The sequence below is a fragment of the Phaseolus vulgaris genome, chromosome 1 (assembly GCF_000499845.2).
Source record: "Phaseolus vulgaris cultivar G19833 chromosome 1, P. vulgaris v2.0, whole genome shotgun sequence".
NCBI classification, from domain to species: Eukaryota; Viridiplantae; Streptophyta; class Magnoliopsida; order Fabales; family Fabaceae; genus Phaseolus; species Phaseolus vulgaris.
In genome coordinates, this window is record NC_023759.2 from 48,065,385 (window position 1) to 48,089,066 (window position 23,682).

At 31.0% G+C, this 23,682-nt stretch overlaps 3 protein-coding genes across 5 annotated transcripts; all 3 read left to right on the forward strand.

Moving 5' to 3' along the window:
• The first annotated feature begins 4,272 nt into the window (after window positions 1-4,272).
• LOC137814913 (calmodulin-binding protein 60 B-like) lies at window positions 4,273-7,919 on the forward strand. Of its 2 annotated transcripts, none has more exons than XM_068617860.1 (8): window positions 4,273-4,481; window positions 4,568-4,643; window positions 5,078-5,130; window positions 5,343-5,836; window positions 5,997-6,157; window positions 6,297-6,500; window positions 6,656-6,824; window positions 7,175-7,919. In XM_068617860.1, exons 1-8 carry the CDS (start codon window positions 4,381-4,383, stop codon window positions 7,678-7,680), a joined length of 1,764 nt encoding a protein of 587 aa, XP_068473961.1. In that variant the 5' UTR covers window positions 4,273-4,380; the 3' UTR covers window positions 7,681-7,919. The 2 variants fall into 2 exon arrangements, with proteins under 2 accessions (XP_068473961.1, XP_068473962.1); XM_068617861.1 differs by having other exon boundaries at window positions 4,277-4,472.
• A 3,907-nt stretch (window positions 7,920-11,826) lies between these two features.
• Window positions 11,827-14,865, forward strand: LOC137814914 (calmodulin-binding protein 60 B-like). The gene is made up of 8 exons (XM_068617862.1): window positions 11,827-12,230; window positions 12,315-12,345; window positions 12,453-12,499; window positions 12,592-13,091; window positions 13,187-13,341; window positions 13,644-13,853; window positions 14,016-14,163; window positions 14,430-14,865. The coding sequence occupies exons 1-8, from the start codon at window positions 12,133-12,135 to the stop codon at window positions 14,687-14,689; spliced, it is 1,449 nt and encodes a 482-aa protein (XP_068473963.1). The 5' UTR covers window positions 11,827-12,132; the 3' UTR covers window positions 14,690-14,865.
• Window positions 14,866-17,115: 2,250 nt separating this feature from the next.
• Window positions 17,116-20,265, forward strand: LOC137814915 (calmodulin-binding protein 60 B-like). Of its 2 annotated transcripts, none has more exons than XM_068617863.1 (8): window positions 17,116-17,337; window positions 17,450-17,528; window positions 17,617-17,651; window positions 17,771-18,261; window positions 18,836-18,993; window positions 19,087-19,233; window positions 19,582-19,675; window positions 19,789-20,265. In XM_068617863.1, exons 1-8 carry the CDS (start codon window positions 17,249-17,251, stop codon window positions 19,938-19,940), a joined length of 1,245 nt encoding a protein of 414 aa, XP_068473964.1. In that variant the 5' UTR covers window positions 17,116-17,248; the 3' UTR covers window positions 19,941-20,265. The 2 variants fall into 2 exon arrangements, with proteins under 2 accessions (XP_068473964.1, XP_068473965.1); XM_068617864.1 differs by having other exon boundaries at window positions 17,801-18,261.
• The last annotated feature ends 3,417 nt before the right edge of the window (window positions 20,266-23,682 follow it).

Below are 23,682 nucleotides of genomic sequence, written 5' to 3' on the forward strand. Positions count from 1 at the left end.
AACATTATAATTCCATTATGTAAAAATATTATTTAGAAATAAAAAGCTATTTTTATAAAACAATTTAAATTTTAAAAACTAATAAATATCTACATTTATTATTAGAAATTCAAATTTTTTCTCTAAACTTTTTTGCCTTTTTAACATTAAAATTACTATAACATTAAAATAAATAAATAAATAATTAAAAAACCTGAATAGAATGGAGGCCCTCTGATTTATGGTGGCATGTAGGAGAAAAGAGAAAAAGAAGGGTAGAAAAGTAATATTTTCCTGTAACACTCTCTCCTTTCTCTTCATTTTGGAGAAATGTAATATGCCCTCCACTTTACCCAGAGTCTCTCCCTCACCCACATACATAACTAGAAGCAAATGGGATACTACTATGACTTCCATCATCACAATACCACCCCTAAAAACAAACGGTATCTAAATGAAAGCATCATACCAAAATCATCTGCTAAAATAATCATAACAACGATTTTATGAAGGACATTGTATCAATTTTGTAATATCATAACACTTTTTAGATAGAAGGGTGTTTGACGTCCTTCATTTGTATATATCGATAGTAATAATGATAAGATAAATGGATATTTTCCCCTCTCAAATTGAATAGCCTTTGAGGCATATAAAACTGTTTTTTTATTTCTTTTCTTTAATTCTCTACATCACCACACAACATTTCAACCGGGCCGCTTAATTTGAAAACTTGATCCATTCTCCTTAATTATCCCAATCAGTCCTCATTCACTGAACAAAAGAGTTCAAATTTGAAAAACACTGCACCAATTCAATCAAGCGTCTTACTCCGTTTTTCCTTTCCGCAGAAGTTCTTAGTTTCTCCTTCCAATACCAGAAACCACAAGTTAGTTTGTGAAAAAAAAGAGTTAATTACATTTTTTTTTAATTTTAAAAAAATATTTTACACTTTCTGTCCTATAAATATTTATAAAAAAATATTCAAACAAGTGATTTCTCCGAATTACTAGATCCAGCTGTTGTTGAATCAGCATTGCAGAAGGACATGGAATTGTGGTAAGAGCTAGTTTTTTTGTTACTCCGTCACATCTATGGTCTATTCGCGTAGCGTCCAAAGATAACCTTTTTGTGTTCACATGATTTAATTTTGACTCCGTAAACATGAGACACTGACGCATTTAATAAGCTCAGCATTTTTTAATTGAGAATTGGCATAGTCCATCGTTGATTGCAAACCAAATTTAGCCACATGGTTATCATCTTCCATGTGACTTTGATTTATCTTTCACGTCTTCAATCACCACCAAAACTTCATTTGGGTGTCTGTGTATTCTTGTCAAATTAGATGATTATGCTTAGAAGACTTTTATCAGCTAATAATCAGTTTCATTGCCATACCTTTGAAAAGTTTGTATATGCCAGAAAACTGTTTCTTGAAAATAGTTCATAGTTTGCAAACTGTTTTGATAGCTAAAAGAAAACAAAAAGTTAGCATAATTGTAAGCTGTTTAACAATTTTCATTTGAAGTGCACACCATGTGATAATACTTGGGGGGATTTCCTATGTACTCATATATATTATGATGTTTTGAGATTTTTCTTTAGTTTTATCTTTTTAGTTTAACTATTATTTTTTCATTCTCTAAAAAAAATACTTACTATCCAGCATTGTGATTATATTTGAGAGTAGATTTCAAAATTCTACCTCAACTATTAAAAGAACAGGTAATTCAATCTTTACACTAAAATCTAAAAACTATAATAAATTGGATTAACGACTACGAGTTTATCTTATATATATTGATTTTTTTTAGCGCAAAACTATTATTAAACTTTTGAACCTTTACTAATTTAGTTAAATTTTTTTATAATAAAATGATTAACTGTACTTTTTCATGTGATGGCAGATGATTGTTGTTACTTGAGGTGTCAACTTAGCTGAGATGTCAAGTTGCATAATGATGTCTAATACGAAAACTTTATATATAAAAAAAATGATTAACTGTACTTATCAAGTATTTAACTTAGTTTAGTTTTATAATTCAATAGTTTAATTCACTTTGTAATTATTTTGTAGTTCAATTTAGTTCACCCCAATTTTCTTTTCCACTCCAAAAAAAAAACCGTTGATTCAAGTAATAACAGATCAATTAAAATTATATATCTTTTAAATTATTTAGATAATTTTTTCTCTAATTTAAATTTAAAATAAAAAACTAAACCTATTATATATGGTAAGAAACAAAGACCAAAACCAACATACAGTCAAACAATTAGGATAAATCCAACATTTAAAATTAACATTAAATCATATACATACAATTTAGAGGATCAAAACATCAATCAGAATAAGAAAAATAAACTAAATGTACCTTAAAGATGATCCACAATCAAACCTTTAATTGAATAAAATCAAACACTTTTAAACCATTCATCACATTTTTTTTTAAAATATTATCTTATTCATAAGTTTTCAAATCTCACGTACTACCGTGATTCAAGTTGTCCCCCAATTAATATTTAACAAACATATTATAAATATGTTTTTTAATATTTTTTATATTTGATTTATAATATGTTTATATTTGATTTATAATATATTTATATTTATATGAATAGAAATTTATTATCTATAAAATTGGTGTATAATTCACACTAATATTACATATAATATTGTTTTTAAATTTTAATGCTTATATATTCATTGTAATAATTGATACACTCTATTTTTTCTATTATTGCATATTATATTATTATAGGAAAAGAAATTATGTATCAAAAAATGTCTCCTAGATAGGAAAGGTCCTGTGTGGAGCATAGTATTTTCTTGGAAACAGTTTTGGCCTTGCTTTCTGCATAAGGTGGGTAGGAGACTATGTTATGTTTTCTAATACTCTTACTACAATGTTGACAATTTCAACGAAACAACCTTTAAAATAAAGATTAAATTTTCTCTAAGTGTTCATTACTGACTAGTATCAAAGGTAAATTTCAATTAAAATGCTCCTGTGTTTCTATAATTTAATATTTCATCACTTGCCTTAATCATTCACTTCCAACTTTTACTCTTCTTTTTTCACAACAAAATATTATATTTGGTTATTTTTCATTCAATTCTGTTTTGATATAAGTTACTTATAATAACAAGAATCAATCACTAAAATTTTCTTTTGAAGTTTATTATTTTTAAAAGACACATTGTTAATGAAGGAAAGTATATATAAAATTTCATTCACCTTTATTTTTAAAGGATATATGACTACTAGACGTATTAAAATAAATTTTAATTGAGGTCTAAAAAGTTCATTTTTAAAACCTAGTATTGTTACGAGTCAGTCACTTTGATCTCATAGATTAAGTATTGTCTGCTTTAGAACTCAAAGTTTCGTTACGGTACGTGTCGATAAATAAGTTAAGAGAAGAAACTATAAAATTTTATTCAAGTAAGTAATGTGAAACTATAAACAATAAAAAAATCTAATAATTGGTAACCTATTATATAAATCAAATTTCATTTAATTAGTTAATCAAATATTAATAAAAAAATCAGTTTATGTGATGGTTTGTAAACGCGTACGGAAAGACTTCTCTTACAAGCGTGTCTGGTGATAGGAGGGAAAATAAAGTCTTTTTCATTATTTTTTGTTTTGCTATTTTGATGTCCATTTTTTGGTTGGACCCATCTAAAATAACCCCCAAACATAACAAATCTTTGTCTTTTAGTTAATTTTTCAGCTTTTCAACTTCATCCTCACTTGTGTCAGTAGTTATAACACCTTTTCTTGGATTTTTCTGGGATCCTGGAAGATACATTGTATCAATAGAAGTCACTCTTAGAATGTATGAATAATGATTTAGGATTTAGTTTTGCACTATCAGTCAATTAAAACTCATGTTCGGTAAGTTTATCGAAAGTGAAGAAATTTATTAGTAGTATGAGCTGTAACTAAATTACAGTATAAAATCGTTTTACGTTAAGAGTGCATGACATTGTTAAACTCAACAAGTTGTAATAATATTAATAAGATGAAGGAACGAAATGTTTAAAATATTAATATTTTTTTTGGTTACGAACAATCTGTATGTCTTAATTAACAAACTTAGAAGATAATTATATTATATGGTATGTATTCAACTGTTTTGTTTTTATAGTATTTTTTTTTGCAATTTCTGGGAATTTTTGGAGGAAATGTGGTATTGACTTTTTGGGATTAACGTGTCCTTTTAGAGTACAGTAGTTCACAGAAGGATCCTTCCTCCTTCCTTCCTGCATTGTATATAAAGGCATGTTTGGTTTGAATTAATTATACGAGTTCTTAACTACCTCTTGGTTGAGCTATTATATCATTGAGAGACTTCTGAGACCGTTGAGTTGTTCGTTTGCTTGTAACATTTTGGATGGTATCAACAGGGAAATCTCTTAAGAGGCAACGCAGTGGCAAAGTTCCAATTCAGGACCATAAACGGAGCTATGGTGATACAAAACAAGAGTCAGTCGGGTACTTGTTTGTTATTGGTATACTTTGGCGTTTTTTGGCCATTTTGGGCTGTGAGGTCTAAGTTTGATTTTCTGTTCATTATGCAGTGGCCTGAGAAATGTAATCAACGCACTGTGGCTGAGTGACCACTCATCCTATTTGGAAACTTTTGTGCGAAGAGTGGTAAGGAATGATTGAGTCTTTTATCTTGGTGGTGTGGTGTTGAGAAAGAATTTGTTTTTTTGTTTATTTCAGCTAGTTTTTGGCTTTTCAAAGTAGCTACACTTCACAACCAAGCACCGGTTCTAACGTACTTAGTATTCCAAACCCATCCTCAATGTTCCCCAGGTTTCTGCAATTGCTCAGTGCTCATATTTGTGATTCTCACATTGTTTCCTAGTTGTGCTTTACTATTTGATTCGGAAAGGAAAGGAAAGGAAAGGACATCATTAGTGATTAGCGACCAGATTATTTGTGTCTTCAGAATTCAACACTTCTTTTGTCTCTGTTGCTCTTTTGCTTTCATGCAATGTTTCCAAATTTGAAGAGTCCCTGATCATTAATCTAATCTGTTTTGAAGCGAAAATCTGGTTGATTTATTTGTCTTCCTCAAACAGGTTAGAGAGGTGGTGGAAAAAAAATTCCAGGTCCAGGCTCGTCTACCTCCAAGGTTAGTTCATCATGTTCAGATTCTGTGTTAAGAATAAATAACTGTTGTATTCATTTCCTATGGTTTGAGTGTGGTTAATGATGCTTAATAGAACAATGTTATTTGCGAAATTATAGCCAAAATTCCTATCCTCTTCTTCCTATGTTTACTCTCCTCCATTTATTTGATCAATTCTAGCTGTTTACTATTCTTGTTTTGCGAATTTGTTGCAGAAAAATGGTTAATCAGGCTGGCATATCCGGAGCCAAACCCTTAAAGTTGTGTTTTCTTAATAAGTTACCTAAAACAATTTATACTCGGTCTAATATAATAGCAGAAGACGAATCACTCCTTCAAATTGCTCTATTTGATCTTAGAACTAAGTCTGTAGTAAAGGAAGGTCCCCTTTCCTCACTAAAGGTAGAGATCTGTATTCTGAATGGTGAGTTCGGATCTGATGGTAGTGAGGAGTGGACAGAAGACGAGTTCAATTCCAATATCTCACGCGAAAGAGAAGGTAGAGAGCCACTTTTAATTGGAGAGAGGTTTATTACTCTAGAAAATGGAGTTGCTTGTATCCCTAAAATTGCCATATCTGACAACTCGAGATGGCAAAGAAGCAGAAGTTTCAGGATTGGAGTTAAAGGTGTGCCACCAAATTCCAATGGAGAAAAGATTCAGGAGGGTAGAAGTGAGCCTGTTATTGTGAAAGATAACAGAGGAGAGTGTGAGTCTTATGAGTTCATTTCTATTTCTCATTGTCTATTTCCAACTAAGGACATCATTATTGTTTCCATTAGACTTGGATTGCTCTTGGATTCTGTTTCTCAATATAATTTGTCTTTTAGTATAACTCAAAACTGACATGTAATTTTCTCTTTTTTAAGGCTACAAGAAACACTGCCCTCCATCCTTGGATGATGAATTATGGCGCTTGAAGAAAATTGCTAAAGAAGGAGCAATCCACAAACAATTTTCTTTGCATGGAATTCACAACGTGAAGGATCTCTTGCGGCTGTACATAACCAACGAATCATCAGTATATAAAGTAAAACTTAGCTTCTTTTAATTTTTCTCTTATGTGTTCTTGGTGGACATTCTTTACTTATTGTGCCCTTCGTATAAATATATAATGAAATCCATGCTTAACACGACTATGTTCATTGAATTGTTTTCTGGCGTGGTAGATGCTTGGAGGCATTCGAAAGAAGTCATGGTTAGCAATCACTGAACATGCCAAAACCTGTGTGATAGATGATTACAAGCTCTACAGCTATCACTCAGAAGAACATCAAATAGGCCTGCTATTCAATTCCATCTACATCCTCGTGGGAGTGACATTTAATTGGCAAAATTATTATTCACCAGATACTTTCACTCCCCAAGAAAAGGTATGAATTCATGAACTGTTCCTAACTGGCTTTTGAATAGATCTTAAAGAAAACATCTTTGGTTTCTTTAAAATAGTGATTCCTGTCTTGTCATTGTTTATATATCATACGATATCTTTGGGTCAAAAGTAATCATGCTCCTTCTTCCTTGGCAGCATTTGGTGGAAATAGTGAAGCAGCAAGCTTACAAAAATGTCAACAATTTGAAAATGATTGATGAAACTAAATTGAACTGCTTAACTCTAGCTGCATGTCTAGAGAAAGAAAGACAGTCTGGCACTACAGATCAAGGTCTGCAACACATGGATATCTCAACTGCACAAGGTACATGCAATGGCATAATTTTTGGCTATTTCATTGTGTCTTACTCTGTATCACTCATGAATACTTTGAACTTACAAGGGGTCAATCACTAAGCAAGGTTTATTGGAGGACGGGTTATGCCATAGGATTATTTTGTCTAGCACTTATACATATATACTAACACGTGATATCATGCATTCATGTCATATTGATTAATTTCCACCTAAATATCATATGAAAATACAACGCTAAAACTTGATAAATCTGTCTTACACTACCTTCAAAACTTGCCTATTTCTCATGCACATGACTCTTTGTTATATAGCTCTTTGTCTGCTTTTATATAATCTTTTAACCATGTCTTTGTGCAGACCAACCAGTAACATACCCAGGTTATAGTCAACCATCTATCTCTACTTCATATACTAATGAAGGAATGCATGACAGCCAAGTTTATGCCGATCCACTGCCAGACACAGGAGAAATGCCGCATAATAGTCATGTGTTAGAAGAATTTTCCTCTGAAATGTACACTGAAGGGGATAGTTGTCACTTTAACGGATCGTGTTTCCCATTCCTTGAAGGTGGATATTCAATAGAGAATGAAAGCTCAGACATTCAATTCATAGATGGTTGTCCTCATTATGCAACATGGGAGCCCAAAAATAACATTTTATTTGGTTCTTGTGATGGAGAAGAATTTAACAGTTATTCTACTTTCATAAATTCTTCTGTGGACATATCAAGTAGTGGCAAACCCAAAGCAGCGTGGTGTAAGATTGGTTTCGTTCTGAAATGGGTGATATCAGTGAAAAGGCATGCAGCTGCCAAAAGGAATGCTCAGCTATCATACCATGTTTTACCATGTAACTATTAGATTCTGTTTTTCTTATTACTAGGTAAAATGTGCCTACAAACTCTAGGATAATAGTTCCTCAATGTATTTGTTTTTCTGCAAGTTTAGCTTCTTTAATGTCTATAGAACTAAAGAGATGTGTAAGATGGGTTTCTCCTCTACATCCAGTTCAGTTCAAATCTGTGGTTGTACTCTGTAATATCAAGTTTTTACTTACTGATTCATGATCAATTCAAAATTTATTCGGTTCAAGATATAAATACTCTTAACAAATTTATAGACCCAATTCATATTTAATATTTTATCATCTCTTTTCTATTTTATCATAACTAAAAAGGTTTATTTCTTAATTATTATATTATCCTTAAAAACAAGTTGCAACCAAGTGATTGCTGAGGTATCAAAAAATCATTTGACGTACAAAAACAAAAACGTTCATTAAATATGTCACTTCACAAATTCTATTCAGAAAAATTATTTGTACAAGAAAGTCCAACAATTTTTTTATTGAAAAAAAGTTATATGAGAGGAAAAAATGACAAGAAAGACGAAATACTTTAGGGATGTTTGACAAAGTAAATAGGTTAAATTTCAAGTAAAATAACGCGTGTTGAACTCTAAACCTGAAAACCCGAATATGGCATATATATATACACACTAAGCAATTAAAGTAAAATAATGTAACGAATTAAAATAAAATCTAAAGTAAATAATATAATCAATTTACATAAAATAATAGTATAGCTAATTGATGGCAACTAAATTGTTTATATTAAATTAAACTAAAAACCAGTAATTACAGAAGAAAGAAAATGTATTATTTTAATTAAACTATTTTATTTTGTAACATTTTTTTATATTAACAATTTCAGTCTAACAGCGTAACTCAATAACTCTCCCTAATATTTTTTACATCAATTTTTATATTAGAATTTTAAGATTTTTTTAAGGACTTAACTAGAATTATAAGATGTTACTGCATATATTAAACTACTATATTACCTAATACAACTACTTTAAATACAAGTTAAACATATTATCTAACGTAACTTAACTAGTTTAAATCTAACATATTATATATCTAGTTTAACTATAGAAAAATATCTTACCCAATATAATTAAAAGTAAAACATTTTTTATTGAATTGTATTTTTAAATTAAGGAATTCCGAATTCAATACAAAATCAAATGATCAAATAATATATTTTTTATGCCCTCTGAAGGTAATCTTTATATGTTGAAGACTACTTACCCGGAACCATGCAATGTATGATTTTGTTTTATTTTCGATTTAACTTTTATACACTTTAAAAAATACTTTATATATGCACATACAATTATGAAAGGTTGTGAGGTAATAAAAATATCTATTAGACACATAATTTGTCAAAAAAAATAAAAATAAAATAAAAAATAATTTTAAAAATAAAAATAATTAATCGTTATATTAATTAAATTAAATAATAATTAGAAAAAATATTATTATCTAAAATAATTTCTATTTATAAATTAATCTTTAACTTAATATTTAATTAATTATCAATATTTTAGTTACTAATTAATTTATATTCTAAAATTAATAGATAAGATTTTGATAAGTAATTACATCCAATTAATTAATTAAATATTTATTTAAAAATTAGTTTATAAATTTAACAACTATTTTAAATATTAATATTTTTTTAAATTTCTACAACAATATATAATTTAATTAATACAATAATTAATTATTTTTAATATTTAGACTTAATTTTTATTCAATAAATAATTTATAATAATAAAAAACAGAACTAAATAAGTTATTCTTCCATAATAAAAAGGAAACATCACTTGAAGGAAACAATTACACCTTCACTTCTTTAACCAGCCGAAAATGTTTTTCAAATAATTGCTTTTCCGTACTATCACGGCCATAAAAAGAAAACGCTCAATTAAAAAATTACTTTAATCATTTGATTATATACATTACCTTGCTCTTTTGTCAATCATGATAACATGTGTAATTCAGAGATTGTCTAATTCTCTCATAGTTCAAACATTTAACCTGGTATTATAAAAACATTTTTTTTATCGACAATAAAAAAAATAAAATATATATATATATATATACATCTTTGTTTTTATATTTAGTCTCGAAAAGAAATTAATTATCCTTAATATTATTATATTCTATGTTTTGGCTAGACATAGGATTGAAAAAGGGAATTCGCCTACCACTAATATAATTTTTTTATACTATTTATTCAACTCATTTTTATTCAATATGCAGTAGTGTAAATAAGAACTTTTATGATGATTCAAAAATATTTTTTTATGATAACTCTAATAGCAACATAAATATACCGTTTTTTTATGACAAATATTTAAAAGACCCACATATTATGATAAATAACACAAGAAGCATCATAATAAGTAAAATAATTTATTTTTAATAATGTAATAATTGTCATAGTAAGTTAATATTTAAAAAAGAAAATTGTTTTATCAGATTTTTTTTATTTCAATAATAGTATTCTCATCCACATATATATAGCAATCCTCGTTTCATTAATAATATCATCCACACATATAACAATAATATTAAATTTACTGATAACTAAATGATATTATCCAATAAATATTATACCTAAGGATAAATATAACATTCACTTATATATTTAACTAAAGTAAAGGATTTACAACTTATAAAAAATACTTAAAATCTATCTCATGAATTTTCATTCACCGATTAAACAATTAGATTGAATTAAAAGAAAGTGGACCCCACCAATACTGAAAATTCCAATTGAATTTCTTGTGGGTCCGTATAACAACAATTGTAGGCGCGTGTTTTTTAGTCACGTTTCAATTCAGTTCTCGCTAAATCTAAAGGAGCACGCAAAATCTAAAGTGTTGAATATTTGATTTTTGAAAGAAAAAAAAAAAACTGTTCAGCCTCGCTTGGGAAATCTGCACCAATTCTCCATTGAATTGTTTCCAGTTCCAGCCAATTTCAACAAATCACCGAAACAAAATTAAACTTCTAATCATGTTACTGTTGATTCAAAGTGTTGGATAGAAAAATAAAGTAAAAATTCAATAAAATTTTAATTTCCATAAAATACAGTAACTGATTCCAATAAAAAAAAATTAATGAATCAATTTTGCAAACACCTTAGTTGCATACGCCAATTTTACTCAAAATTCACTGTTCCTGTAGGCAAATAATTTATATTTGATGAACAAATATGCTGTAAATTGAGTTAATGAGATAATTTAATGGTTTGGTATCTTTATGTATTACATTGTTGGTTATCATAATTATTGTCGTATACTTATATAATTAATAGTTTAATTAATTACGAATGAAGCCTTATCACATTAAAGTAGTTAATACATAAGGATAACTATAAATATCAATTACAAACATACCTTTCGAAGCATATTCTGTTGTTTGGAACACATGAATAACCCATAATTAATTGTTGTAAGCCTTTTAATGCTTGGTATTCTTGAGAATTAACTTTCAATTACTAAAATGAAAAACTAAGCTATTAATCACATCACCTATAACCAAGCATATTACATATTTTTTGTATTTAAATTGTACCCTCTGGCATGACTCAGTCTCTCTGACCGAAACACTTACGAACGGTCTGACTGACCGCCGACACATATAATCATTAACGTTCAAATCAAGGTAAGTGAAACTAAATTACCATTAAGAATAGGTGATGCAACCATAAGTGTGATTTATTCCACTAATCAAATCGAATAAGGTAAGTCCTTTAAAATAATATAAATAACACACATTCCAAGGAACAATGTACGTCATTATCACTGTACACCTACTCGAGTGTCGAACACCTTCTTTACTGACTTGAGTGTTGGAATGTCTTCTGCATGTACCTCCCCAATTGGCATTTGCTCGAGATTGAGAGCTAAATGAGTAGCACAAAGGCGAGAATGATCTCAATAAAACTCTAACAACCTGCATAAAGTTAAAAAGAAGACGAAGATTTCAATAGTTCTCTATGTCCATCTCCATAACAAAAACATAAAAAAATATATGTAATGTATGATTGATTTAACAACATACTTCCTTTTTTTTAGAAAAAAGTTTACAAGAGTAGCTGAATTTGTTGATATGTGTGATATAAACCTTTATATGGAAATAATAAAATTTTTTGTGCACCTTTCAACAAGTTTAGGAGAAGAAAAGTTGGACACGACTTGGTGAAGTTACAAGTATTTTTCTGTGTATTTTCTCTAGAATGCCAAAGCCGACGACGCGGTTTGAGTTTAATGCACCAACCCTCAATCTACTGTATATATACCACTCTCCCCAGTCAACAACCTAACAAAAGTTAAGTTTGTATTCATGGTTTATAGCTATAGTTACAGTTAAGAGAGGTGCTGGTTTGTTCTTGTTGGTTGTGAACAAAAGATTCGTTTGGTTGGTAGTGAGTGTTTCAAGCTTGTGGAGTGACTACAATGACATCAAAAAGAACCTATGCCGAGGAGGATCTTCAGAATAGTGATGACACCAATCTTCAAACTTTTGCTAAGAGGGGACGCCGTGAGGCCACTCTGTGAGTGTTATTGTTTCCATGTCTGTTAACTTTTCAAGCACCTTCTTCTAACCTTTTCCTCTTTCTTTTGTGGTTATTGTGCAGTACCGTTACTGCTCCTGAGCTTCGCAAATTGGTAAGCATACAATAAGCTTCTATTCGTCATCGACTCAAGTATATTAGAAATTGTAAAATTGTGTAATTTGTGTTGTTAACTCTGTTGTTGTTCTGTTCCCTAACTAGTTCGAGGAGTATATTCCACCTATTCTCCAGCGTCACTGGCCCCCGTGGTTTGTTTCTCTTGTTATACACTCTTTCTTTCACCACCATCACTCTGTTATTTCAATTGAAACTTACGGTTAATTTTGTGTTTCCAATTTAGTTGCCGATGCTGCCATAACCATCAGGGTGGAAGTTCTGGAAGCAAAGATTTGCAATTGTGCTTCGTCAATGGATTGCCTCAAGTAATTTTCACCATGGGCTATCTCACAGCTGAGGGAGGTGGTTCACTTGAAATTGAGCTGCGTTATTCTGCATCGCAGCAACGCGTTGACAAAGAGGAGCTTTCGACCTTGAAGGCTCAGATCTATTTGCTGGATGGTGATTTTGAAAACGAGGACTGGACTGCTGAGGAATTTGATCGAAAAATTGTGAAACCAAGAGAGGGGAAGGGACCATTACTTAAAGGAAAAACGGATACTAAAATTGAAAAAGGTGTTGGTTTTATCAATAATAGGATGGTTACGGTTACTGATAATTCTGCCTCCACAAGAACCAGAACGTTTCGGTTGGGAGTTAGAATCGTAGGATCTAATTCCTCTGGAGCAAGAATCAGAGAAGCTATAAGCGAACCCTTCAGGGTCAAGGATAAACGTGGAAAGTGTAAGTCCTTAACCATGACACAACTCATTTTCATTGTTTTTTGGGTAAATCATGTTTTAAATGTTTTAGTTTTCGATATATTTTTATTATTTCAGCGACCATTAAACACGAGGTTCCATCCTTGAACGATGATGTATGGCGTCTGAAGCACATTGGAAGAACGGGTGAGCTTCGCAAGCAGCTTTCCCAGAAAGGAATAAAAACTGTGAAGGATCTCTTGCGGTTGAACACAATGGGTTCATTACGGGAGGTAAATATAACTTTTTAAACATTCTTACGTGTGGAACAATGATTCTGTACTTTGGTTCTTTCTTGATGATGTACTTGAAAAGTGGAATCTGAGTTTTGAATAAATCTGTTAGTTTCAACTAGGATTCATTTTCCTTATATCTAAATGAATAGTTGCTACAAATTAACAAATAGTCTTTTAAGTTAGCTATATATAGTTTTCTATAACTCATGAATAATCCTTCAAGCACATAGCTTTATTTATAAAAGTGATTAGTCCTGACATGAATATTTGACCTTTCTTATTTTCACATGTGAAAGTAGAAATTCGGCAAGACTAATAATACATGGGACAAAATCATTGAACATGCTAAAGATTGTGAACTAGATGATTATGAGCGCTACTCGTATCGGTGTCGTGCTGGGGAACAAGATACATCTGTTTCCCTTGTCTTTAACTGCATCTATGAGCTCGAGGAGGTAATTTTTAATGAGCAACATCGTTCTCTGCAATCTCTGAACAGGGAGGAGAAGGTTTGTAATTTTTCTTCCGATTCTAAATATTGATTCCTTGGCTTATACATCTTTCTGGAGTGAAGTTTACTGCCTCATACAGTTCTTAAATTTAATGATTCATATATAATAGTATAGTACTTCTTAATTGGAACTGATCAAGATATACATTGTAACTGGCAGAGGTTCGTGGAAAATATTAAACTGGAAGCATACTCAAATCCACAGAAGATGGAGCTAATTGAGACACCAACACGTGACATAGTGACTATGTTAACAGATACACAGGTGACATCATCGAGTGCTCCATATCAAGGTCTGCAACTGCCAGGTACTGTCTGTTTTCTGCACGACCACTTTTGTGCATGAAGAACATTTGTTTCTTTTGTGCCTTTAAAACTATAACATGTATGATGGGAGAGTACGAGGAGAAGTTATTTTTAGCAACTCAAAGCGTTTATTTTTTTCTTTTCTATTTCCCTCAAATATACAAAATTTGTAGGGAAATGTTCCGTCCTAGGCTTGAAATTTTGGTTTAGTATGAGATTGGTAAGTGGTGATTATTGGCTCTTAAAAGCTTATCCGATGAATGTGCAGGCCAATCAGAAACATGGACAGGTATCTTTCCATCATTTGTAGATGATCCCTTGTGGATACTTGCCGACCAATGGGAGCAACCAAACCTTTTATCCTTTGGAGGTGGTGACGATGGAGCATCATATAGCCAATACAACCATTCCTTTTTGCTCAACACTGCTGGGTACATGTCAACCAAGACTGTTTGGAAGAAAGTCAGAAATGCTTTCAAATGTGTCTTCAGATTGCATATGGCTAAAATGCGCTCAGAATTGAATTGAACTCATTGCTTCTTCAATTGTGTTTTCCAAAGTCAATTTCTGTACTTGGTTAATCAACTATTAATTTACAAACCAATTTGTTGTTTGTTGTGTAAAAATGGCATCACAAAATGTTTTAGTTATATTGCTGTTTTTGTTGGTTGTTCAAATATAATAATATTCCCATTAACACTTAAGCCCTAACGGTTGCTAGTAGTTTCCATCTGTTCAAATATTTTAAAAATTATATATATATCCACGTATATTAGAATTTTAAAATTAAAAAAACAACTGAAGTTGACCGAGCAAGTCAAGCTCCTCAGAATATCATTATACCAGATCTCAAATCTTGGGAAACAAAAAAAAAGAAAATTCATATTTTACTGCTACCTTAAAAAACCCAGGTCCCTGTTGGTTTTTTTGTTCTTCTTCTTCTCTTCGTTGGGTAGACAAGGCCACGAAGAATCTCCCCATGTTCAAAATAGCTTCTGCGCAGGTCAGTTACCATACTATAATTCTATTACACACCCTATACTCTTCAGCTTCTAAATTTTTCAACAAATCAAATCTTTGTTCTTCTTCGCATACTTTCTCGTAAGTAAAAACAATAACGAAACTTCAAGGTTTTTCACTCCTTTCTCACGACTTCATGTCACCATGAATCACTCCAAAGTCTTTTCAACAGCGTATCTGCATATCTTTCTTTTTCTTTTTCTTTTTTTTCTTCATTTCTCTTTCAAATTGATAAAAGAAATTACTTGGACTCTCGTTCTTTTTTTCCCTTTTGGTCAACTGTCAGTCTGTCTTTAATGATAAATTTCAATCCAGGAAGAAAAATTAGGTGGAAAATCGTAGAAAAGAGAAAAAAAAAATATACTGTATGAGAAAATTACATAAGCACATGCTTAGAGAAAAAAAATAAATATAACGTGTAATATAATATCATAAAGAAAAATAGAAGAAAAAAATATGTATAGAATGTTTTCAATCATGAATTTCCATAATATTTGACCCTTTTTATAACGAGGAACCCATGATATACCAGCTCATAAATTTCTTTTGTAAGTAGTAGTTGACCAGAAATTTATCATGGGCCTGGGTTCCTCACCCGAACATATCTGTGACCTATGTTGTGCCTTTAATTGATGTACGAGTATGACAGTTTTTCACCGTTCTGATTCCTGGTTCATGAAACCTTTGCAATAAAATATACAAAATTGAAAGCTAAATTTGTTTAATTAACAAATGCTATATACAAGTTGAAATTGATTAGTTTACTTTCTAAGCATTCGTTTCTGGCATTGATTTTCACTATTCTATATTCTTCCAGCGCCGCAATGAGTATTGCGAATTATAAAATTCTTTTAGGTCACATGCTTAAGTTTGGTAATAGTTTTAAAGTGAGCTTTTGTAATTTTTATTATGTATTTGTCCATTTTGTCACTGTTTGTCCAAAAGCCAAATGAGCACAAATTCATATAGGGTACAGTGTGCATGAAAACATATGTATATTGCTGAATGAGTTTTGAACGCTGCTCATTCTCATTCACATTCAAATTTTGAATAACAGATCCTTTTTGCAGTATGAGATTAGTAATATTTTTTTGTTTGTCGTTTACTTAAAGTAGTTAAATGTAAGGAATTGGATTTTATAGAGTTGTCAAACAAGCACCTCCAAGAAATTCCAAGCACTATATCTTCAATGGTTGTTAATGAATAATACAAATCTGATTTCATAAATATTACCACGAATGGGAATGTGAGGGAAAAGTCGTAGTAGTTTGTTATGTGTGACATCCAAATGTTGCATGTTAGTTTTGAATGCTTTGAAACTGTTTTACAGCATCTGGAGAATATCCAAAATGACGAAGTTCCTCAGCAATTTTCTCAGGTTTCAGCTGTGGAAAGTTTTCTTCGTTAAATATTTAATTATATCCTTCGTTTGTATACTGAATGCATTGCACAACTAAAGTGTCGCAGTCACTCAGTAATATCAACACATTCGACCGTAAGAAATACTGTAAAATACAAATCCTTGTTTTGCACACGCTTTTGTGGAAAATTGCTCATTTACTCTCACTGCCCGCGTCGAACGACTACGTACCTTCCTTATTACGCGTGTAATGGTGACACTGCACACTTTTTTTTTTAGATTATACCAGTTTTTGTAGCTAGTCGTTTTCCTTCATGCAGTCATCACAATGAGTTGAATTATACTACGCCAAAACTACTAAATTTTAGAGATAAACTTCATTCAAATATTGCAATTTTTTTTTTTGAAATTGAATAATTTGTAATTGTAAATTGTTGTTAAACGCGTTCGTGTTAGCAATTGGGGAGAGAAGAGAGTGAGAGGCGTAACAAGCATAAAGAAGCCACTTCTTCTTCTAGGAAATATCGTTGCAGGGACCATAGCTAAATTCTTAAAATTTCCTCGAACCTTCTTTCTTTGCCGAGTTTTCGAAACCCTATCATCTATAGAAATATCCCGCCACCAATTAGGAGATTCAGAAAAAGATTACTTTTATCGATCGAGTTGCTGATTTGATCGAGATTCTTCACTTTTTTCTCTTGAAACTGATGGAATCCAGCAGACAATCCCATCAAGAGGAGGGTAATGAAGAGCGGAGACGTGAACGTCAAGATTCACAACTATCGGAAACCCGCCGGTAATATTATCTCAACTAATGTGAATTCTTTTAAAGAATTCTACAACATTAATTAAAAATTCCTTTGCATAATGTTTTATTCCTGTTCTTAGTTACTTTATTGCATGTGCAGCCTCATTAGAGGTCTTAGGTATGCGCGTCTCATTTGGAATGACCTGAGTCCGTACTTGGCAGATACAGTTGGAAATCTGGTAACAATCTTGTCACTTTTTCTTTGTAAGAGTGTGTTATGTTGTTAACGACAACTGCTATTGATTCATGTTGTTTTTCCTCAACTAGGTACGAGAGGAGTTGGAACGCCGACTAGTTTCAAGGTTCGTTTCTCTTTTGTCTTGATATTGTTTTATCAAATGAAACAATTATTTGTGTTCCTTAATTATGATTGTTGTTGCTGAGAGTTATCTGAGTAATGTTGATACGGCTTTTAAATTAGTATTCAAACTGAAGTATCTCGAGCCCGCAGATGCTTGAAGCTGGTTTTTAGGAATGAATTGCCTGATACAATTTATACTTTCTCCAAGATCAAAGACGGACACAACAATCCTCTTAAGGTTGTTCTTTGGGATACTGAATCTGGGTCTATAGTTTCTGATGAAGATGATCCACTGTCTTCGATCAAGGTAGAGATTTGCGTCCTTGATGGTGACTTTAATTCAGATGACAGTGAAAATTGGAGCAAAGAATTCAACTCCAAAATCTTACGTCAAAGGGACAATAGAGGGCAGTTACTGAAAGGAGATACTGTTATTGCACTTGAAAATGGAGAAGGTTTCCTCAATGAATTATCATTCACTGATAACTCAAGTTGGATAAGAACACGACGTTTCAGGTTAGGAGTCGTTGTGAAATCAAATTTGAATAACGCAGTAAACATCAGGGAAGGTATAAGTAAACCTTTTACTGTCAAGAACTACAGGAGTGACTGTAAGTATTCACCACTGTGTCACTTCTTTCGTTTTTTACTTTTTCTGCAAATCATGCTGGAATGGTATCAGATGTTAAGTTTAATCATTCTAGATTTTAGTTAGTTATTCATTAGGGTTTAAATATTCATTAGTGATAGTGATTCCTATTGTTCGCATTAAAATTCATATTTTTATATCTACATATATATTTTCTCATATTACTGTTTTATTTTATACTTTGTAAACTATTTTCTATATGAATATTTTGAACTTTACAAAATTCAGATAAAAATATACAGAAAACATATTTTTTTTTTTAAATAATCTTTAGAGAAAAGTCTGTTGTGTATATTCTAATTACTTTTCATCCATACATAAAGGATTAAAAAGTTAAAAATATATGAACAAAGACTAGATATATTTTCAATAGATTAAAATAGAATATTTTTTGTAAGGATTAAATAAGTAGTTATATATATATATATATATACACATTTTATTAGTTTATTTTTTTTATTAACTTCTATTTTATTATGTAAACAATAGTCATTTAAGGTATTTCGTGCGACTGACATGTGATTTGGTCATTCCAGTGAACAAGAGACAGAATCCATCCCCCAATGATGAAGTATGGCATTTGAAACATATATCAAAAAAAGGGAAAGCTTTTGAGCAGCTTTCTAAGAACGGGATACACACTGTTGAGGATCTGTTGAATGAGCATGAAACCAATCCATCATCTTTGCAAGAGGTATTAAGGAAGATAATATTTGTATGCATCGTTTATATAGCTATATGAGTTGTGTGCAAAATTTCATCTGAATCTTTTGTTCTGCAAGTGTAGAAACTGGGCAATATTTGTAAAAGGAAACGGGAAGAAATTATTAAGCAGGCTAAGAAAGCAAAGTATGATAAGACTGGTGTTGCTGAAATGATATCTGATGGACAAAATTATCAATCAGAGAATAATAGTCACAACTCCGATCAGAGGGTACTCATCTGCATATCTTATTATTTCATCAATTATCTCACTTAAAAGGCTATATAATTTTTGTTTCTCTCTCCCTTATTTACCTTCTTTTTCTTCATTATATACTTTCTTCTTTTTGTCTTTTGGGTCTCACAGGTTGACTGCATAAGAGAATAATAGAATTTCCAAATTTGAAAATGTTGATTTGTTCACAATTGTTGGTTCCACACTTTGAGAAACTGTTTGGAGTGAATTTACTGCTTCACAATCTCTTTTCTATATAAAATATAATGATTCTTGTATTATACCATAAGAAACCCTACTTAATTGAATGATCTTGCATGTAAAAGTTTGAGGGGTCTGGTGCAGATTGAGCTGATAAAGCATGACTTCGAGAAAACATGGACACAAGCTACTAACAATGGTGCTCCTGATCAAGATAACTGCCTAATTGCTGACGAAGGTATTATCAAGAAATATAATTAATTTTTGTTAATTTTCTCTTTGCCTTTTATTAATTACTATATTTAAAAGGAGAAGGGCGTTTTACTTTAATACATTTATTTTTCATTTCAGAAGGAATGCCTTTGCTATTCTGGTCATCAGGTTTTGGCAGTACCTCTACTCCATCTGACATAAGCCCTTTGTTCTTTCCCGGTGACGATGAAGCAGCACCAACCAATCATCATTCTTCTTTACCCAACAAAGGAAAAAACAAAATGGTTTGACATAATGGAAGTGCTTTCAAGTGTGGGTCACATGGCATGCAGCTAAGGCCAAAACTTTTTGGCCGCCAGTGTTGACTATAACTCTATTTCTAGGTTAATAAATAGACTCATTTATGTTATATGTAACTAATTAATTTGTTAATTCATTGATTTCTACTTAAGGATTCAATTGGTTTCCTGTAGAAATTATTGCTTGCAAACAGTTGTGCTGGAATTTAATGGTTCCACCTCAACCTTCATAATTGTATTCATGTGGCGTTTTTAAGAATATTCCATTTATCTTTTTTGAATAAAAATCTGTTTCGTTTTGTGATTTGACAATAAATTACAACTTTCCAATAAAAATATGGCAAAATGTACATGCTATAATTTAAGTATGATTTGCTGATAAAATGTATTTCCATTTTTAAGCGTCAGATACCAATTTTTTTTATTTAGATTTTTATATGTTAAATACCATTTTTTATCTTTAGGACAGAAGGCTATCCTAAAGATATTTTCTAACTTCATGGTCCATTGATCTAAGTAGTGATATTTTCATTGAACTTAGGCGGTTGTGTCTCATGAACTCAATGAGTCTCATTTGCTTTTGACACTGACTAACATAGGAAGTGGCTGTAGTAGATCTAGCAGTCTCTTAATGATGCATTATTGTCGGATGATTCTGAGTCATTGTCATATTTTGTTGTTGAATGACATTAGTCACCATCTCTATGACTCTGACAATCTGATTCATCTCAGAGGAAGATTGTGAAGGGTAGGAGGTCTAGGTTATAAGATAAAAAAAAACAAAAAAAAAACTAAAGATTAAACTCAAAAAATTTAAAACAATTATATAATTTCTTAACAAATCAATCTAAAGCACAAACAAACAACCCCATAATCCTTATGATACCATAATGTAACATCCCTATTTTTTGTAGTCACATCTAATAATATAACATGCATACAATATGTAATTAACATATAAACATATACAACTATCTCATATTCTATCCCAAAATATATCCTTCTTCATAAGGATTTTAATATATACACAAATATTTAAAAACAAAACATTCAAAATAAAAACATGCATACAATATGTAATTAACATATAAACATATACAACTATCTCATATTCTATCCCAAAATATATCCTTCTTCATAAGGATTTTAATATATACACAAATATTTAAAAACAAAACATTCAAAATAAAAACATCTCACTTTCCAACGGCCTAATAATGAGCTCTATCACGTGCAACCCCATTTGCTCTCGTGTAAATACACAATCATCATAGATGAAGAAAACAAAATATAAAGTCATAAATTCTCATACATTTTTACAAAATGATCAAATATGTCACATACTTCATCATTCACATTTCTCATGTCAGACTTCTACTGACCCATATACTCAAACATTGACTTGACTTTCTGAAAACTCATGCGTTGACTTAAACGTAGAGATTTGCATTTGTCATACTACCTATGTGAAATCCACATAATTATGCACATAAAATAATCTCAATATCATATAACCTAGGATGACAAGGTTAACTCATATGATATAAAATATCATTTTATACTTCAAATCGAAAATCATATGAATCTCATTCGATTCTCTCAACACCTGATAATTTTCATGGATGTGATTCTGAGGAGTTATGATATATACCTCTTTCCATATGAATCAGTAGTTAATGCACATCTTAAACAATCTCAACACGTTATTTTCTTTCTTGAAAATACTATTGATAGCTGTCGTTTTGCTGTCAAATTAATATGATTCTAGCGTAGACTTGCCTAACACTAGAGAGATGATAATATAGTTGTGGTCAGATGACCCCAAGTCGTCTCCCAACGAATCCAATAGTAATTTCAGTGAATAGAATTCAAAACCTATCTGCAAACAATGAAAATTAGAAATAATAGTAAAGAAATAGGGGTTGTGATCGCTTAGCAAGAAAATATAAATGATGATTCGAATCAGTAAAGAATGCAGATTGACTCCCAAGTTCTTCCACCAATGAATTCTTCACAGGCTCTCTAAAGATTATTCTTTTCTCAATCCTCAGCAGAGTTAAACTAGATTGAACATGCGCCAAACCTAATTCAACTGAAGCTCACCAGTAAAGCATGCGTCTACCGGTTTAATCAATACCCACTTTGTTCCATGCGTATACTCCATGGGAATGCTTATCTCCTCTCTCTTGAATCATGCGCCCAAGAAATTAATTAGAACAATACGAACTAACTAAGAAACCAAAGTTTAAGATAAGGAAGACTCTCAATCATGCGTTCAAGTACAACCTCTCACAAAAACTAGTTTTCCAGGAGATTAGACAATAAAAACAACTGCTATAGAGAATTAAAAATAGAAACTTTTATTGATCAGAACCTCAGAACTCAATGGGGAATCACAAAGGAATCAACCAAAAGGTTTAGCTTTCCATGCGGAGGCAAAAGAATTACAAATAAGAAAAGAAACTAAGAAAACCCTATGAAGCTCTCTCCCTTTCTACTTGATGCTTGTGTCCTTTTATAAGGCTTTTCTGCTCCAAGGATCTTGGGAAAATATTGCAGTTTAGATTTTGTAAACAGTTTCCACTTTCCATAATTCTTTTTATTTTGCAGAAGATTTGCTTCCAATTCTGTTTCTGGAATCTTGTAGCTTTTATTTTCTCTTTCTTCTCCAACAGAATTTGTTTTCTGTTTTGATTCAAAGAAGCAACTTGAACTTTTGCATATTTGGCCCATTCACAAAGGTAGATGCTTCAGATCATTTACCCTAAAAACACAAAATTAACAATAATAATAGTTAAGGCCTAAATAAACCCAATTATAAGAATATTAATTAAAACAATGGATTTATTAATTATTATAGTCCAATAATCTATGATTAAGGCTATTAAGTGTGAATAAATATATGCTCATCAACTATATCTTAATTAAGATTCATAATCCACATTTCACAATATCCAAAATCACACTATTAAATTATACCAAAACTTAGAATTTCAAAACACGCAACAAAATTCATCCAAGAATCAATAAAAATCTAATTAAAGGATTTTTCAATTATATAAAATAAAATTTTACATAAATTATAATTAAAAACCATAGAATAGAAATAAACCAACATTTAAAAAGCAAAAATAAAAAATTTAGTTTTCAAATTTTTTTAGGCTAACTTGACCGAAAATCATATAGGTTAAGCAATAATGAACTTGCTTAAGTGAAAATCAATTCAAGAACACCCCAAAATTCACCCATATTTTGTTTAAGTGAGATTTCCTCTTGCTTTGACAAAAATAGGTCTCGTTTGAACGAAATTCCTTCTCATTTGAGCAAAAATGAACCAACACCCCATTTTCGTTTGCAAACCCATTTAACATTTAATTCAGATAAAGCTAATTTTCAATTTGTAATATCATCTATATATATTCAACATTATTTAGAATCAAACAACTAGTACTTACAATTTCTTTACATTTCAATTATATCATAATACAATTGAACTCATTCATACTACCATTAAAACACTTCCAATCTCAATCAAAACACATTTAATAACTTATCCCAATCAAATTCAACATATACTATACAAAATTATCAAAATCCACCCTTTCACATTTAATTTCACTCGGTATACTTTACTCACAAACAAAAAAATCTTGCAATGAGATTTCGAAACAGGTGACCACACCACCTACACATTAAGACCTAGGGTTGTATTGAGTGGCGCTGGTGGTGCGTG